Below are 18,070 nucleotides of genomic sequence, written 5' to 3' on the forward strand. Positions count from 1 at the left end.
CCTTGTGCCCCCCCAGCCTCCTCGCTGGTGGGGTGGGGTGAGGAGCAGAAAGGGCCTTGACTCTGTGTAAGCGCTGCTCAGCAGTAACGAAAACATCCCTGTGTTATCAATACTGTTTCCAGCACAAATCCAAAACATAGCCCCATGCTAGCTGCTATAAAGAAAATTAACTCTATCCCAGCCAAAACCAGCACACCCGGCTGGACAAAGCCCAGAGATACCTGGTCACAAATCAGGTTGACTCTGCTTTGAGCAGGAGATTGGACAAAATAACTCCCTGAGGTCTCTCCTAATCTGTGATTCTAATGTGGGCCAAAATCAACAGCGGTAGAGGCCAGACCTTGGCGCCGAAAGATGCCTCTAAATAGGAAGCCCTTAAATCCCAAATCCCCCATCCCACAGTGCAAGAGCAGCCAGACTCACCATCTAGTGCCTGTTACTGCACGAACAGTGTCTAAGATAGGCTCGTTAGCTGCTACAGCTAAGCCAGCTCTTCATTAGTCAGCATTCCCACCGCAACACACCTGCATTTCATTTTAATCTTGGTCACCAATCTACTGAGTTTATTTTCCAGAAATTTGTTGTTTCTAATGATACGTATCTGCAGTTCAACCATGTGTAGCTTTCTTTGAAAACAACTCTGTCTTCGTTCAGGTGTCTGGGTAGAGCAATCTACCTACGCTCTGTCTGTCAGTGCAAGACATAGAACGCGCTCGCCTGGCACCGGCTGGTGGTCGGACAGCGTACGTTGCCAAACCGATACTGGATTATTAGGTGCTGAGGTGTATCCAGGCTGTTTGTGACTGGTCAAAGAATTTTAGCAGGCAGTTTAACAAGTGTTTGCAGTATATTACAAGTCATAAGACTGATCAGACACGAGCAAGCACTCTCCAAATTCTCTTACACACCCAGTGTCCATCAGCCCTCAAACCTGTACTACATGGAAATTTTCAGAGTCTTATTCCCTGAAGGCGAAAGGAGATAGACGTGCCAGTTGCTGAAGTACGACATTTCACTTTCAAGATGATTTTCCAAGTAATGTTAGAAACCCTGCCATACATGTGGCTTTGGTGACAAATTAAGTTGGTGGACTAAGCTAGTTTTTCAATTTATGTGACAACAGTAATAATATTGCATTACATTTATAAACTGTGTTCCACTTCAGGCTCTCTAAACCAATTTGCAAGCAATTACTTCAAAAATACTATGTGTATTGCTACCCATGTATTATAGATGGGAAAGAAATCACAGAAAGTGTCAAAATGCCTACAGGTATACAGGAAGCCTTGATCTAACTGTAAGTTGCATCCAAATCCCCTGAGTGCTAGTCTTCTCCTTTCATGAAAAGATTACATGTATTTTCATGTCTCTGCCTTTTTCTTACAGATATTTTGTTTCTCTTAAGGCTTATGCCTTTATACAGCCATCTTTCTACTTCTCTCCCTTAAACAATTTCTTAGATGTGAATGCTATACAGTTGGCATAGAAAATATTGTGTGCTACTTAATAAGAAGTCTATGCCAGTTAAAATTAATTGCCAAATTCTGCTTTCAGTGAAGTCAATGGAAGTTTGACCATAGCATCAAGTGAGACAGGCCCAATATTAAAAAATACAGGAAGCCTGAGATGGAGGATAGGCAGTGGGCTGTTTTGATACTGGTATAGAAGAGAATCAAAACATAACGATCATGTGTCCAGGTGAGTGAACAGACCATGTGTGTCCTCTAGCCAATGCCCTTAAGACAAGAACCAGAAAGCAAAATGAAGTTAATTACACAAATGCTCTGGCAGCTGGCTTCGGCAGTTACAACATGTACTTTTGATGAATGCTTCCCAGATCCTGGAGACAAGCCCAAACTAGCCCCCAGAATTCAGAGACTCACACAACTGCAAATCACAACCAGACTTGTGATTGTCCCAGCTTCCTAATAAGCTGATCCAAAAATCCCAACTCTGATGCCCCAAACCTCTGGGAAGTAGGGTTCACACCCAGTTACAAGCGTAGCAATCCAAACCCAGTACTACCACACATCTATATGTTTTGCAGTAGCATACCTTCATTAGAGTGTCTTTCTTAGAAAAACACTACTACCACAGGTCTGTCTAAGCCCAAAGTTTGTTTCTTTCACAAGCCATTAATAACATTCAGGAGAAAACTGTAAAAAAAGAGGTCGAAGGTGACCTTTGTCTTGAGACAGCCCCCTAATAACCAATAGCCACGGGATTTCTGAGATGGAGGTTGCATTCAAGCAGCTGAAAAGATATCGTCAGAGCCCATGTACAAGTTGTTTGTATGGAGCATATTGGTAGGAATACTTTAAAAGTGTATTCAGATGCACCACCCCCCCACCACCCTGGCTCATCCTGGGCAAACAGAGTTTCATTCTGGTTTGGGTAAGAAAGTGAAAATTTTCAGATTTGCTATAAAAGTGGTAGAACTCCTTGGCGCTAAACATATGACTATCTCTGCATACAAATCAAAATGCAGCTCTCAGAGGAGCTCCACGGCGTACAGTGTGAGAAGGGCGAGAAATGTGTCGGTGTGAGTGTGGGCTCAGCTCAGACTCTGCTCAAGAACGTAGGAGGAAACAGAAACTTAACTGACAATAGAATTTTCCAAAGGGCTAATTTACCCAAAGCAAACCGTTACGGTCATAAACAAGTCTCATCTAGAGATGATGTGCTGAGCTGAGTCAGTGAAAAATCTTCAGGGAGAGCTGAAGGCACAGCTGGGCGATGGGCACAGTGCAGCGCCAGCAAGGAGCCTGCTGGGCCACCAGTTCAGCGTGGGGCTTCTGGCAAGGGATTTCATTGCTCCTTGTGTCAGCGTCCTCCTCTATTCGATTAGGCTAGTATTTTCCTTTCTTAGTACGGCCGTCAAGAGTTAGAGCTTGTAGGATACTATACAGTTCTCAGAAGAAAGACTATTGCACTTCCTAATATGTTTTATAAAGGAAACAATGACATCCATAAAGTAGATGACTGCCCTCAACACTATTTTTTCTCTAGATTTATGGCTAGCTTTTTCTTAAAGCACGGTTACATGCTTCTGTTTCTTTGGCCGATAGAGTATCGGACAAACTACTCTCTCTCAATGCAAAGTTTTTTCTAATTCCTCTTGAACATCAGATCTTCTGTGCTACAAGGCCAGTTTTTTCTCCCACAAACAGCAGTCAAAACAATATACCTACCTCTGCAGGAGGATTTTGGCTTATGATTTCTATGCCACTGTTTTGGAATTCTACACTTACACAAAAGATCCACTTCCTTTCCTAACCCTAACTTACCGTTGAAAATAGTTTATTGCTAAGTCCTTTACATAGGGTAATAATAGCCCCTTAAAAAAGGTGAAAAGCACTGATGCTGGGTTTTCGACTTAAGCGCCATGTGAGGATCTGTTAGGATAGTAATGGTGACTGTTTTTAGAAGTGAAGGAAAACACAGATTTTTTTTCCCCCTGTGTGAAGGAAGAAACACTTGGCCAGATCCCAGGGGTTATGGGAGAGAGAACTGAACAGCAGAGCATTTCAGAAGGAGACATTCCATGGCTACCACTGAAATGATTCAAACTGTAATTAGCTGTCCCTGCTATCCCAAAATACAGGTCCATGTGCATTTGGGAATGAGATGAGTATCAAATTGCAAACTGAGTCACTCGACAAGCTTGTTTTACCCTTCCAATTATGCAAGCAAGTTTGTGACTCAGCATCTACACAAGTCTGTTCTCCACTGACAAGACAAATCAGTTCTGCAGCTGAGTCACTCAGAGCAGCCCTTTTCACAGTGATAAATTCAGCATGCAGCCGCAGTATGGAAAAGATTGTGGAGGCTTTATTCTGTGTGCAGTTACCTATGTGAGATAAATACATTTTAAAGGAGAAAAATCTTCAGCTCATCTTCACACAAGGAACTAATTAAATGGGGGAGAGACAAGCTGTCATGGGATTACACCATGATCGGTGTTCATGGTCCTTTAACTAAAAGAGATTAGATTTTCTTTCTGATAGCATTTTCTGTTGCTACTGTTGTGTGTTTATCTCTTGCTTATAAAAATCATCCAGCAACTTGTTGTAATTGCAATTGTAGTCGAGAATTAATTTCTTTAATTGTCTTTGACTTTTCTTTCAAGGGTTGCAAATAATTTCCTACGTTTTAGAGTGTGACGGGGTGGAGGTGTCACGCCAGTTACAGTCACAGACTCACGCACACATCGGCATGGGAATCTCTGCCCCAGCCTGTTCCTGGAACACCGACTTTTTTTGCTGGCACATCTGGAACCAACAATAATCTTTCCTTACCCTCCAGGCCTGATCCTTTTGAGGTGCCAAGTATGAATGACTGTTGCCAATGGTCTTAGCACGTGAAATACCTAACCCTTAACACCTACTGACAGAACCTCTAGGCTGCATTTGGAGCTGAAATTGAAGAACCCACTGGGTAGGTTGCACTTCCCTCTCTCTGCCTGTAAGAAATATATCCCATTAGTCGGGTTCAAACCCAGGTATCTTTATGCCCACGCCCAGAGGTGAACCTCACCAATAGCCACGTTAGTTGGTATTATAGTAACTCCACCGTGAGGCCATGAATGAGGCCCCGCTGGGTGAACTGCTGTACAAACCCTGTAGGAGAACACCTTAGCCAAGAGGAGCTCGTCGTTAAGTTACACTAGGCTGAAAAAGATAGGGGAAAGGGAGCAGAAAGTTATGGTTTGGAAATGTTTTAATTTCATACTGAAGGCTTTTCCAGAACGTCACAAATGGGTGTCAATACACAGCTATATGTGAATACCGAATCGTCTATTCTTCACAACAGCTATTCTGAGAGATGCATCAGCTGTCTTCTGCATCATCTACGCACATCCTGTTGGGGCTCTAGATCACAACCCCAGCGCCGACAGTTTTCACAATGATTGGTGCTTTTCTTAAAAAGAAAGCAGGTTTCCCTGCAACCATTTGAGCATGTGAACATTTCAGCTTTAATTTTCTAAAACTAAGTACCTTCAAACATCATACAAATAAATACTTTCAAACATTTATGGAGAAAAGCAAATACAAACTAAGTGAAATACAGAATCTCAAAATGCAAAAAGAAAAAGAAAGAAAGCAAACAATATATGTAACTTAAAAACAACAGAAAAAAAAAAATCACCATTTTAAAAGCTTACTTAAAAATGTTCAGGTTCAGGTGATTTCTGAGTGCCTGGGTTTGACAACACTTTGTCCAGCAGTTTTTTGGGTTTTGTCCAGTTCAAGGTTTCTCGGTCTGCATGGTGCTGAGGAGGTGGGGAGAAATATTACAATCTAAGATAGATAATGTCTTTCTGCTGTACTCCTTGCGTATGTTTGCTTTCCAAAATCAACAATTCTCTTTCAAGCTCTCAAATCACATGCCAAAATGCATAGATGGGATGGCTATCACCATACATTACTAACATTGCCTAATCCTGACTATAAATACCTTGCTTCCAGTGGCTTATTCCTTGCCAAGTCTCAACATTCTGGGTTTACTTTTTTATTTTGATCTAGTGAATTAAACAATTTTCAGCTTGTGACAAACAAGACACTCTCAAGAATGAAACCAGCAAGCAAGAAGACATTTATCTTGAGTTATCAAGAGCTGTGCTTTGAACATATAAATTTCTCTATGGTGCTTGGTGTTCTGAAAAATTATGTTCTATCTGCCTTAAATGTAATAAACAACAATACTTTGCTAAAACTGAAAGTGAGATACATTGCATAGCCTTATTAGTGAAAGCTTTAGTTTTACGGTAAATGCAAGAGGCTTATGGACATTTCTTATTTCAGATGAGGAAGTTCCCAACCCAAGTTGAGAAACAAGCGGTTAGCTGGCAGTTACTGGTTTGCCTTTTTCTAGAGATGCACAGAAGTGTAGTCTATCAGGGGGTAGACTGGGATAACAGAAGGAACAGTTATATGCTTCCTTCTGTAATAATGCTAATTTCCTAAATATCCATTGCTGCCCCCTCTCTCCTTTGCTGTCTGCCCCACGAGCAATCCACAGCCTGAAACTTCATAACATGAATTAGTATAACACACACCAAATAGACAAGTTGACGACTCCCTGATATCAGTGGCTCCATACTTCTCCTGCTATTATTTTTTACTTTTATGAACTGAGCCGCTGTGCATTCACAAATGAGTTTTGCCCTTGTGCAGAATACAGACAACAGATTTTTGTCGAGATAAGGATGATGACACTAATGTCCTCCACGCTTACTGCAGAGCAGGAGGTGAAATGATGAATACTTGTGCACGTGTGTGTAGGGGGGAAGATGGAGGGGGAAAAGGCTGGTTACAGCTAAGCTTCCTTGTACAGAACATTTTTAAGTACCATTCTGAAGAAATCAGTATTTTTAAAACATGATACTCACGTAGCAGATAAAAAAAGAAACAGCTGCATTAAGCAGCTTCAGGAGTCAGACTTAAAAAAAGGAAAGTCACCTCCTCTGTCCTTACTCTTCCCTGAACATAGAAAGAAGACAGTGATGTGATATACAGAGCTACTCAATGGTCAGATCAATTTCTTCTAATTTAAGCTCGTGTACACTTCTGATATCTTCTCTAGGGCCTATTTAAAGATATATCTTTCATCATTGTTACTTTCGTATACCTTATTGAACACAATTAATAGCTGTATTAGCTGTGACAGTTTATCTGGGGTGAATGAAGGGAAGACACCCAAAGAAAAGTGTGAGCAGAATACAGCTGCATCTTGGATAGTCCTGTAGTCTTCCCTAGTTTTGTTGCCTTTACTATTATTGCTTCATTTTATTTCAAAATGCATGACAAGAACAAACCTTTCCCATTATGAAAATGTATAAGGACACAAGCAATTTCAATTCACCTGGCAGACTATTGTTAGCTCTATTTTTAGCCTGAAGCAGTAACTAATCACATTAGTGGAGGGGCTTTTATTTTCAAAGTGATGGCTTTGGAATAGAGAACTTCCTTCAAGTTCAGCGAGTGAGAGCTGCCTCTCCCAGACCTCCGCTGTGCTCTTGGTAGAGGTGTTCCGTCTTCTCCTTCTGCACCACATGTCTCAGATCACCACATTATTTCAGAGTCCCATCTGTAAGCACTGTGCTAGTGACCCCTACTGTGGCTCTACTTTTAGGGTGCTCCTCCACCACGCTAGCAAATTCTCACTGGCATCTAAATTAAGCTAATTAAATTGCGGCGCACACCTAAGGCACATAGCTGTTATTCAAATGTATACGGAAGAAGTAGTGTGTCATGGTAATATTCACCAGCAAGCGATGGAGTGTGAAGCTACTAGACCGCATCTCTCCCTCCATAAGCTGCTCCTAGGCGAGGGACCATCAGTGCAGGGCACAGATCTACTCAGTTTGATAGAGAAGGGTCTAACACAGGGTCAATTAACCTGGTCAGGACCTTTACATTTTCACTCTGCCATCATGCAACAATAGTGTACTATAGAATACATTATTTTAGAAACGTTTTAGGGGGTTTTAATAAAGCTTAGTGCTTAACACTGGCAGCATACAATGCAACAAAAACAAAACGAAAATATGCTAAAAACATTGAAACTGATGTTAAAAAGAGTTGTTTTTCAATCCAACATTTTATTTTATTTCCCACAAGCTGCAAATCACTCAGTACAACAGCCTCCTGTGTATCAGGTTTTGATACACCATAACATATCAAAGCCTAAGGGTGGCACTGCCAAATACTAAAATGATGCCTGTCCTGGACCTCAGGCCAAGATAATTTTTCAGCAGTGAATTTCTCCAGTGGCAGTCCGATTTAAAAGAATACGATTGCCTTTTCCAGATAGGAGCATTGATACACAGCAGCTTGAAGTGTATGATTTCAATGGTAGGATACACAGTATTGTTTCTTTTCCTGTTTTTTATGCCACGTTCTTCTTATCTGCCAGATTTGGCAAAGAATCAGCCACACAACCCTAAAAGAAGCTTTCCGATGTTTGAGTAGTTACACGCTATAAAATCAAAGCAATAGCAAAGTTCCACGCTTGCAGGGACTGTATTTCCTCCGTCTCAGAAGCAGCCCCCAAAGGCTGCGGGCGGTTGCAGTGTGAAGGCATATGCTTACAGTGGAGCAGAATCACAGTTCTGACTGCACGGAAAAGAAATTAGAGGAGCTGACGCAAAACAAAGTGGAGAGAGAGACTTGCTTATGAAAAAAGTTTTTCACAGGATCTCTGAGAAAAGCAGTAAAAAGATCTTCCACCTGTTACAGGGCCAAAATAAGGGCTTCTGGAGGCTGTTAACGTTCGTAGGCTACAACAGCGTTTGAGAAACTGCATACATTACAAAAAGGCTTCCGCATGTGATGACACGGGAAATCTGAGGGGGGGGAAAAGTCCATGCAGTTAAAGAAAGGTAACTTTTGTGGCCTAAAATTGCTAAGTGGTAATGTGACCTCTGCAAATAATGATTTAAGAACCCTGTTACAGCAGAAGCAACATATTTTTAAAGAAATACTTTTAACAAAAAAAAGGTCATTTCCCACATAAAGACATTAGTTTCTTATCATTATTTAATTTCTAGCACCATGCTTTCCAGGCTAATGCAATCTCAACCATGTTTTTCTCTGAAATTGTATTTGTAGGATAAATCAGTATCATGAGGAATAGAGGAATTTCTGAAAAAAAATATGGCACACCTCTCCATTTTATCATGTTTCCGGCTGTGTGTTGGATTTATCTATTAAAATCGTTGTATCCCCTTGTTTGTGGGGTACTTATATCTTCACTCTTCTACCCGAAGAGTCAGTAAGAAATTTAAAAACTCGGTTCTATCTTGCAGTGGACAGCCACTGTCACTCTGTCTTTGTTGGTCCAGCGGCCTCCTACACCCACTTTCTCTACATTTTGGAGGAGCGACGCACTACTCCCGTTTTATGGAAGGAGAATTTCTGCAGGTCCAACCCTGACATCCAGTGGCCACTGCCGTTCATGGCACGTTCCCAGTGTCTCGACCATTTGAAACTTGGCTTGAAGTGATAGGGCTTTACTCTCCAAATAGATTATTTCAGCACTTAAATCAACACATTTATGTGATTTCCATAAGTAAGCATCGGTTGCTTCAGGCACTAATTATTTATCAAAATGAATTCAGAGACCAAGACAGATATAAAATATTCTGATAATTATATTTAATGGTATTCAGTACAAAAACCTTGACATATCCTGAAATGCTAAATTATTCAAGAATCTTAATCGCACGAACATATTACCACTGAGTGATAACGCGCTCTCGTTATATAGCTACACCTGTGCACGCATGCATCCTTACATACATTCTCTCCCTCCCCCCAGTCACTTAGTATTCCTAAACTTGAAATGAAAGTGCCCAAATGCAGGCATCGATTTTGCACGGACCTAACAAGAAAAACAAGGTCAAATAACAGATTTTATTTTTGTGTGGAAGAAGAAATGAAGATAAACTGAATATAATTGAATATAATTCTTCAAAGCTAGCAGCTGAAACTTTGTATTTTTCAAGTGAAACTTGAAGTTAGGTAATTACTTGTAAATATTTGTTACTTGCTTGTTGGCTGGTAATTTTACTACCTATTTTTTCTTCCTAGAATTGGTAAGGCTGTCTGGTACTCTCAGAGGAGTTTTTGATCAAAGCCAATATAGAGTGAAGTTTTGGTATTTGTTGTTCCAGAGCTCTGGATGCCTGAATGCAGTGCTTTAATCTGGCCCACTATTAAGCTTGCTGAAAATTTCAGGTTTACGCTTCCCTTTCAGGGTGCTTTTTTGAACTAGAACACCTGTTTGGTTTAATGCAGCTGTTACTCCTAGAAATTCCTGCAACAGCTGCAAGAGATGGATAAGCTTCTGGGCATCTTTTCTGTTCCAAAGCCTGATTGATTATTTTAATCAATACATCTCCTGGCTTAGAGTTTCCAAGATGGTAACTTCAAAACAGCTCTGAGATCAGACCTACATGTCACTGTGTTGGCACTGAACATCTATCAGAAGTTAGCATCCTTCATACCGTCCTGCTCTTTATAAAGATACCATTTAAAAAAGAAATGAAAGCTTTCCATGTTCAGAATATGTCTGTCTTTGTCTTTCTATATACCAGCATATATAGAAACTACTGAGGAGTTGCGTTTGGTTGGTTGGTTGGGTTTTCTCTCTTGGTTTCTCTGGAAGCAAGCACAGAATGCAATTGCTGTATCCAGCTGGGTAAAACTGCTTCCTGCTAAGTAAGCCTTGATAGCAATTACTCAACAGATCCTCGTAAAAATAATAATAATTAAAAAAATTATAGTCCTCATTTAGTTCTTTGCACTAAAGGGTAAGGACGCCTCAGGACATTGTTTTGACATTGCTTTCTGTGACCTTGGTTTTATAAGACGCTTGCTTTTAAACAAGGGGCTTAGAATCATCCGGGTTTTCACAGCACATTTCTGTGGATTTCTTTTGACTATAGGGCATTTACAAGGACAGGAAGAAATAGCTCAGTGTCCTGTTGGAAAATTTCTGGCAATGTGTCTTTCCTATTTTAAAACAAGTAATTAAAAACACTACTATCATATGAAAGCATGAATCATTTCATGCATTTTAAACTTAACATTATGTAAGCTCTTGAAGAGAGCTGGAGAAGAAAGACTACTTATTTGGTGGATGATAAAATTTATTTCAAGCTCCACTTTGACCAAAGAAGATAGGCAATGCAATTCATAATTTCTGTGGGTTTTATATCTGCTTGTGAGTTTAACATTCACGTAAACTACTACCTGCACTGTCCAAAAATCTTTTTCAACAGTAATACTTAATTTTGGCTTAAATCCCTTGACCCTGCTCAGCTCCAAAGCCTGCCTGGGGAAAAGTAAGAGCTCTGCAGCTTACAAAGGAACAGGGATGGGACCTACAGTACTTTTCCTCAGCTGCACGTAACAGAAGTAACCCTACCAAACTACTTATTTTGGGAGCACAAATGCTGTGTGCTTCTTTAGCCTTTCTTTATATGAACTTCTTGTAGGAGAGCTACCACAGAATGTGCTGCCTTGCTCTCTAACCAAGCAAAGGGCTAACGAAAAGGAGTGTTGGGTTGCTCTTGGCACCTCCTGGCTATTTTTCTGGCAGCTTTTTCTTTCTTCAGGGCCGGAGCTCCTGCGTCACTTCTCGAGGAGGCACAACTGAGATGCAGGCACAACTGAGAGACAGTGGCGGGAGCTGGATGAGCTGTGCCCTGCAGCGTGAGCCTCAGGGCTTTGCTTTCCTGTTTTCTGAAGTCTCCTGGCAAAGGGAGGCTTTCTGACGCTGCTCCCCATGACCCATTACATAGGTATTTTGTAGCCGGATTTGATAGCGCATGCCCCTTTGATTCTCATGTGAATGAATCAGTAGCTACCATATCAAAGCCGTACCTTTGCTTCACAAATTAACTTGAGGCTTGAGGCTTTGACTTGAGGCTTGAGGCTCAGTTCAGCATCAGGCTTAACCTGAGGCTCAGCCTCGCACCGCTCTTGAGAATACGAGATCCTGAACTCGTCGCTAATCCTCAAGTGCGCGCTTTAACATAACGGTGTGTAACAGGGCCCGGCCCGGCGTTGTGACTGTCATTTGGCTTACTACTGGATCAGTCAACTAGCGATTAAACCAGTAGGAAATGATTTTATTACGGATCACATTAATGTTTAATCACGCCAGGGCCCGCCCCTCAGCCCCCCCCGCCCCCCGGGCAGGCACTGCTGCCGCGGCAGCCGCCTCCGCGCCCGGCCCCGCCGCCGCACACCGGCCAGGCCGCAGAGCGCGGGGCGGGCCGGGGAGGAGACTACAGCTCCCGTCATGCCCTGCCGGGCGCGCATGCGCGCGCGCTTCCGCCAGCGGCCGCGCTCCCATCGTGCACCGCGGCAGGAAAGCGCTGAGCGCCTGGAGGGTTTTTTTAATTTCCGTTCAAAGCGAACGGCGGAGCCGTAAGTGACCGGTACCGGGCCGAGGGCCGGGCGGGGAGGATAGCTGCTGCGCCCCGGCCGGAGGGGCGGAAAGGGTCCCTGGTGTGAAGGCACGTCACTTCCGCTCGCCATTTCGCGCAGCGCCTGTCCGCCGCGCTCGGGCCGCCCGCGCCGCCGCAGCCGCCATGACGGACCGCTACACCATCCACAGCCAGCTGGAGCACCTGCAGTCCAAGTACATCGGGACGGGCCACGCCGACACCACCAAGTGGGAGTGGCTGGTGAACCAGCACCGGGACTCGTACTGCTCCTACATGGGCCACTTCGACCTGCTCAACTACTTCGCCATCGCCGAGAACGAGAGCAAGGCGCGCGTCCGCTTCAACCTCATGGAGAAGATGCTGCAGCCCTGCGGGCCGCCCGCCGACAAGCCCGACGAGTCCTAGCCCGCCCCGCCTGGGCCCCGGCCCCGGCCCCGGGGCGGTGTTCCGTAGGGGCGGGTTGGCCGGAGCGAGCGGCGGCAGCGCAGAGGCCGCCCGGCTGGGCTCCGCTGAGGTCGCCTGCCCGCCAGCCGAGCCCGAGCCCGGCGCCGCGGGGCTGCCCTTAGGCCCGCAGCAAGGTCCAAGGAGCTGCTCCTGTAAGCGCGGGGAGCGCTGGCTTCTGGGGCCCGCCGTCCCCGTGGTCCCTCCGCTTTCGTCGTTTGTCGTTCCGTCGAAGGACTCTGACGGGGAGAAGTCTTGTAAAATGCCTGCTTCTGGACAGCTTCGACTCTTTAACTGTACAATCGTTCTGATTTTTTAAAAATGGAAAATAATAAAACTTACTGGGCATTTCTAATGTTTTGTTTGGTAATCTGCTATTAGGAGCTCTTTGTTCTAAAAGGAGTGCTGGTTTTTTGGTATTAAGCGTTTCAGTACAACCGTCTGAGGTGCAGGTCTCGGATACTTTATGGATAGCGTTTTCCCAGTGCTTGCTTACCAAAAGTATGTTTTGAGGAGGGAGAAAGAGGAAGCTTGTTGGCACTCAAAGGGTTTGATTTGTTAGAATTTATCATGTGGGGTGATTTATGATACGGCATAAGTCAATTGCTCTGGTGCTTTAAAACCCCAAAATGGCTTTTCTTTAAATACTGGTTTTTTGCCTCATCTTCCTCTCACTTGTGCTTTGAATTTTCCAAATCTTGATTCTCTCTGTTCCAGCTTAACTGTCCTTTTTTTTTTTTTTTTAAACTAATGCTTTCTAGCCATTTAGTTATTAATTTTTTTTCTATGGTCCTACACTAAACAAGTGTATTAATGTGGGGTTAGACACTGTTAATATGGAATAGGTGGTGCAGAGGCTAGGGAAAAGCTAAACCATTTTGCCGGATGACTTCTCCAAATTTGTCTGTCCTTCCCAAGATGAACATAAGGGTTACTCACTACTACTTTGGAGTAAAATGCCTTGAGGTGACAGAATCTTAAATCAGACTGCAGACTGAAGCGGTGTTGATTTTGGTTTGTCACCTGAAATAGACTTTCTGTTCACTTGTCATAGTAAAAATAAATTTTGAGTTTTAATGAATGGGAAGGCCTCGGAGTAAAAGTTATAGGTACGTTGCTTGGAGAAATTCAGTCTTCCCATTTCTGACATGGAGCATTGTAACGGGGCGGGGGGGATGTTGGTGGTTTTTGCTTGTTAGTTAGTTGTGGCTTTTTTTTTTTTTTACATTGGAGAGGAAAGTTCAGTGTTTTCTGATCCTATTAAGACTGTATGCAAGCTTACCAGTTATTTTTTTAAATTGGTGATCTCAAAACTTTTGAGTGATAAACTTCTCACACTCCAATGAAGAGTGCGAGAAGCCTTATAAAGCCTTATAAAACTAAGCTATTCATAATATTGTAGTAAAGTAAGAAAAAGTGAGCAAGCTCCTGAGGCCATGTTCAAGTCAGTACATCCATCTTCTGAAGAATTAAAAGATGGCATTTTTCCAATTTTGTTGCACATATTGAGGTGAGGGCAAGGGTGAAGTGGTCCTAAATACATTTTACCTGCAAGTTTTGTGGGGAACTACTGCAATTCCCAATAAATGAGAGGGCTTTGTAGAAAACTGGTTTGCACTTTTCGTGCAAGCTGGTGTAGGTAATTTGAAGAGTATCTGTTCTTCACATGCCTAGGAATGTGGTGGAAGGATTTTCCTTAAGTGAGTTCAGGCACTTACTAGTAGGCATGCAATACAGTCTTGCAAAAATCAAGCAAAATTTGTATCTAAATCAAGCAAGTTTCCTGTTACTATGGTTCTTAATAAAAGCCTGTTCTATGACCAGATCTTAGAAACTTGCCTTTTCCCTGTACAAACAGGCAGTGTGCTTGGTGAAGAAGGGTGGTATGGGAGAGTCCCGCTGGGAAAGCTGCTCTTCCTGTCTCTCTTACCTTATGTACACCATAGCTACTCTGTCCAGGGAGAAAAAGGAACAGAAACATGAATTACTTTATTGCATTGCCCCGCAAGTAGTTCCATAAGGTGTCTTGTCTGCTGGCAGCCGACGGGCAGCTGATGTGTGCAACAGACAGCGATGCTGTGGTTAATTCACTGATGGCAAGGGAGCTTGAGCCTCGGTGCTGGGACTCGGGAACTGGAAGAGGTGGAGTGAGAATACAGATGTTTTTGTAATGGGTTGGAAACAGAAATTGCAATGTTCTGTGAAGACAAGTCTTGATTCTCTTACATGGAAAGAAAAACAAACTATGCAACTTAATCCACTCCTGCATAAACTAGAACTTAAAAAAAAAAATTCAAGGAAGATTTCTTTGAGTATAATCTGCTAGCAATTAGCTCTATCCATGGATATTCTCCATACTCATAGTGTGTTTTAAAATGTGAGGAACAAGTGTATGACACGTGAGTAAAGATTAATGCCCCCTTGCAGGCCAACTCTTCATTATAAAGGCCAAACAGCCTTCAGGGACAAGTCAGAGTTATGTGGTGAGTTCACTTGCTGGTTCTGCTGGGTATACTCGCTTGAATCCTATTTCAGTGTGGTTGGAAAGGATTTTTAGAGTGTCTTGTGAAACATTACAAGCACTTTCTTAAGAAATGCAGAAAACCGAAGGGAAGCTAGAATTGCTAAGAATTCAAGACAAACTTGAAGAGAATTGGGGGACACTAACGAGTGTATTTCTGGACTATGGTATTTTTCCTAAATCTCAAAGCATTTTTAAAACATTGAAGGCAGTGAGCTCTTTTACATTTTAGTATTGGAAAGGGTAAAGCATGCTAAGAATAGAGTTAGTTACGTGTCCCACTGGGATGCATCTGTTTTTTACCTCTGTCCTGACTGAAAGATGAAGGGTACTGTTTATTTATAAATTGGCTTGGTATTTGCATTATGTTCTTTTTACATCCAAGCAGTATGGCTTTCACTGGGCTTCCCCCTGTGATCTCTGGCTCATTTTCCTGAGTTTCTATAGCTTAATTTCACGTAGTGTGGAGTATGAGAAATACAAACTATTTCCAACATGATGTGCATTGTATTGGGGAAGAAAGAATTTCACCTGCTTTTGTTCTGTAGTTAACATACCTTTGTAAAGTCTCTGTAGAGTAGAACATATGTGCACTTTTAATTAAAAAAAATCTAATAGATATTATATATAGTATTTAATGGCTCTAGCTAAAAACAGAATACTGAAATTATGTTATCTAAGATGTATGAATAAAGTGAGAAGTATGAGGATGGCAGGTGAAAGGAGAAAGGTTTGCTTCTGGTGCCTTAATTATAGATAATTTAAGAAGAACCAAGCTTGACTCTTACAGAAACGGCATGCGAAGCTTCATGCTAAGATGGTTTATTTTACTTATAAATGGGATATACTTAATCCAGAAAATGTTACCGTAGAAGTGCACTACCACCTTCATTTTTAATTATGTTTGTTACCATTCTCTTGGTAATGTGGCTGTCTTTTTACACCAGGTAACATAAGTGTGAGGATTAATAATCATTTTATAAATTAAGAAATCTTGGCAGTTTAATGTCAAGTAAACTTATTCCAGTTACTTTTCATTATAAGGGATTGTTTCATTTTTTTTGCTACACCAGAGGGCAGCAAATGACACTGCTATTCAACTGAAGGCACAGATAACTAATAGAATTGCATGCTAATCTTGCAGAGTTCCTTTGAAAAAAAGGTGGATGCTTTAAAAAAATTGCTAAAACTTTCCAATAGGCAGAAATACGTAGCTTTTTCCAGTGGGATAGTTCTAAGATTCAAAACATATATTATACCTTTTATTCACCATGGGTGAGTGGAGCAGTATGGGAACCCTAGCACAATACCGTAGCTCTGTAGTTCTGAATACCTTCATTTTTTTATTTTCTGATTTATCAGAATGATAGCAGTACATTAGTTAACGTTTGCACAGTGAAACAATTGCACTAGTGAGTTATTTTCTGCAAACTGTAAAACTTGGGCCACTTCTTTCACTTTAGTCATATTCAGCATAAAACTCAGTTGGTTTTTAGGATCATTTACATGTATTAACCATTCATGGTGATAACATTCATAGTCTGTTTTAGCATCAGGATTTTACTTCAGCACATCAGATAATTCCTTTTTAAAGCTGAGCTATTTTAAGCATCACTGGTTTCCAAATCCTTGTCAGTCAGAGCTTTGTTGGTTCTGTGCTGTTGCAGCACTAATTCCATAGATTTTCTAAAGAAAAATGAAAAGAAAAAAGCCAAAATACCTGTTTGGTTTCATAGTACACAAAGGGGGTTTAAATGTGCATTTACAACTTTTTTAGTTGTTTCTCAGCTGTTAAAATTTAACCATGCAATATTTTGGTTTAATACTATTATTATAATACATTCATAAATCTATGCTCTTGTGACTTACTAAAAATGCATGCTTTCCACTGCCCTGAGGCCAGCTTTATTGCCCAAAAGAACTTAAATGCATTTAAAACGGATCAAACTGTGGCACATTTCAGTAAGTTAGACATCCTTGTTTGAAAATTCCATTAATGTTCACTTATTGCTTGTCTATTTGCCATTCTCCTTCTATATTCCTCTTTTTGTTAATTTCAATCAGATTTGATTTGACAAAAACCCTATGAATATAATACAGTACAGTATATTCTTTGGTGCCCTTTGAAACTGAGCCATCATTCTATGCTATCATGAAGAAGTGTGTCAGGATGCTGACATACCTGAATGGTTCTGATTGCTCTAAAAATACAACTACAGTAACGTTTTTCTTGGGTTCAGAACTGTAATCTTTTGCTTTCTCATTTTCATGCCAGCTTGATAATTACTTTTTATTGCAGTAGCACACAAAATACACTGGACTTCCCCCCCCCCCCCCCCCCCCCCCAATTAACATATACCAGAACAGTCTCTGCCACAAATAGTTCATAACTGGAATTTATTTTAAAACTCACCTCAAACAGCTGGAATAGTCCACCTCAGATATGTCTACTCAGACTCTTTGGTTTCTGTGAAAAAGGAATTTAGTCCAAAAAATTGATACTCTGATCATGGATGAATGACAGGTCAAACTTTGTGTAAGTTGAAAAAAAAAAAAATCCACTTGGAGGTGATTCATATGAAATAAGAATTTTTAAACAGGTAAATCACAACAGCATTTACTCAGGTTCAAGCGAGGCATAGTTGCCCCATGTTTTCTTCTGCGGCACAGCTGGCTTAGAAGCTCTTCACAGCCTGATGCCTCTTGGGTAATGCTGATGTTGGTGCTTGTGGGGCTGCAATGTAAATCACATTGCTGAAATGGTGTTAAGATTAAACTTGCAAAGTTAGGATTTATAAACATCCTACAGAGTCATGAGGTTATGTTTAATGTCTCACTTCTCTCGTCAGGTTTATAACTTGACCACACACGGCACTGGCATAACTGAATAGTGAACTGCTGTGGACAGGCTGAGAATGACCAACTGGATGCAAAAATGGCTTTAAGTTGCTTTTGCTAAGGAGGAAAACCCAACATTTTACAGTCTGAGCCAGAAGTTATTACAATCTGTGCAGAAACTATGGGGTAATAACCTGCAGGCTGCTATGTAATTGGATACACACGTAGCTAAGCACGTATATGTAAAGCCTGAAGAATCAGACCGGTATAATTAAACATTGATCACAATGCACAACAGGGCAGACATCAGA

At 41.7% G+C, this 18,070-nt stretch overlaps 1 protein-coding gene across 1 annotated transcript; it reads left to right on the forward strand.

Moving 5' to 3' along the window:
- Positions 1 to 11,867: 11,867 nt before the first annotated feature.
- SF3B5 (splicing factor 3b subunit 5) lies at positions 11,868 to 12,755 on the forward strand. Its single transcript, XM_075499072.1, has one exon. The coding sequence runs from the start codon at positions 12,104 to 12,106 to the stop codon at positions 12,362 to 12,364; it is 261 nt and encodes an 86-aa protein (XP_075355187.1). The 5' UTR covers positions 11,868 to 12,103; the 3' UTR covers positions 12,365 to 12,755.
- Positions 12,756 to 18,070: the final 5,315 nt, after the last annotated feature.

Source organism: Mycteria americana, chromosome 3 (genome assembly GCF_035582795.1).
Source record: "Mycteria americana isolate JAX WOST 10 ecotype Jacksonville Zoo and Gardens chromosome 3, USCA_MyAme_1.0, whole genome shotgun sequence".
NCBI lineage: Eukaryota > Metazoa > Chordata > Aves > Ciconiiformes > Ciconiidae > Mycteria > Mycteria americana.

Coding starts and splice junctions, on each gene's coding strand:
- SF3B5 (XM_075499072.1), top strand. CDS start 12,104: ATGACGGACCGCTACACCATCCACAGCCAGCTGGAGCACCTGCAGTCC.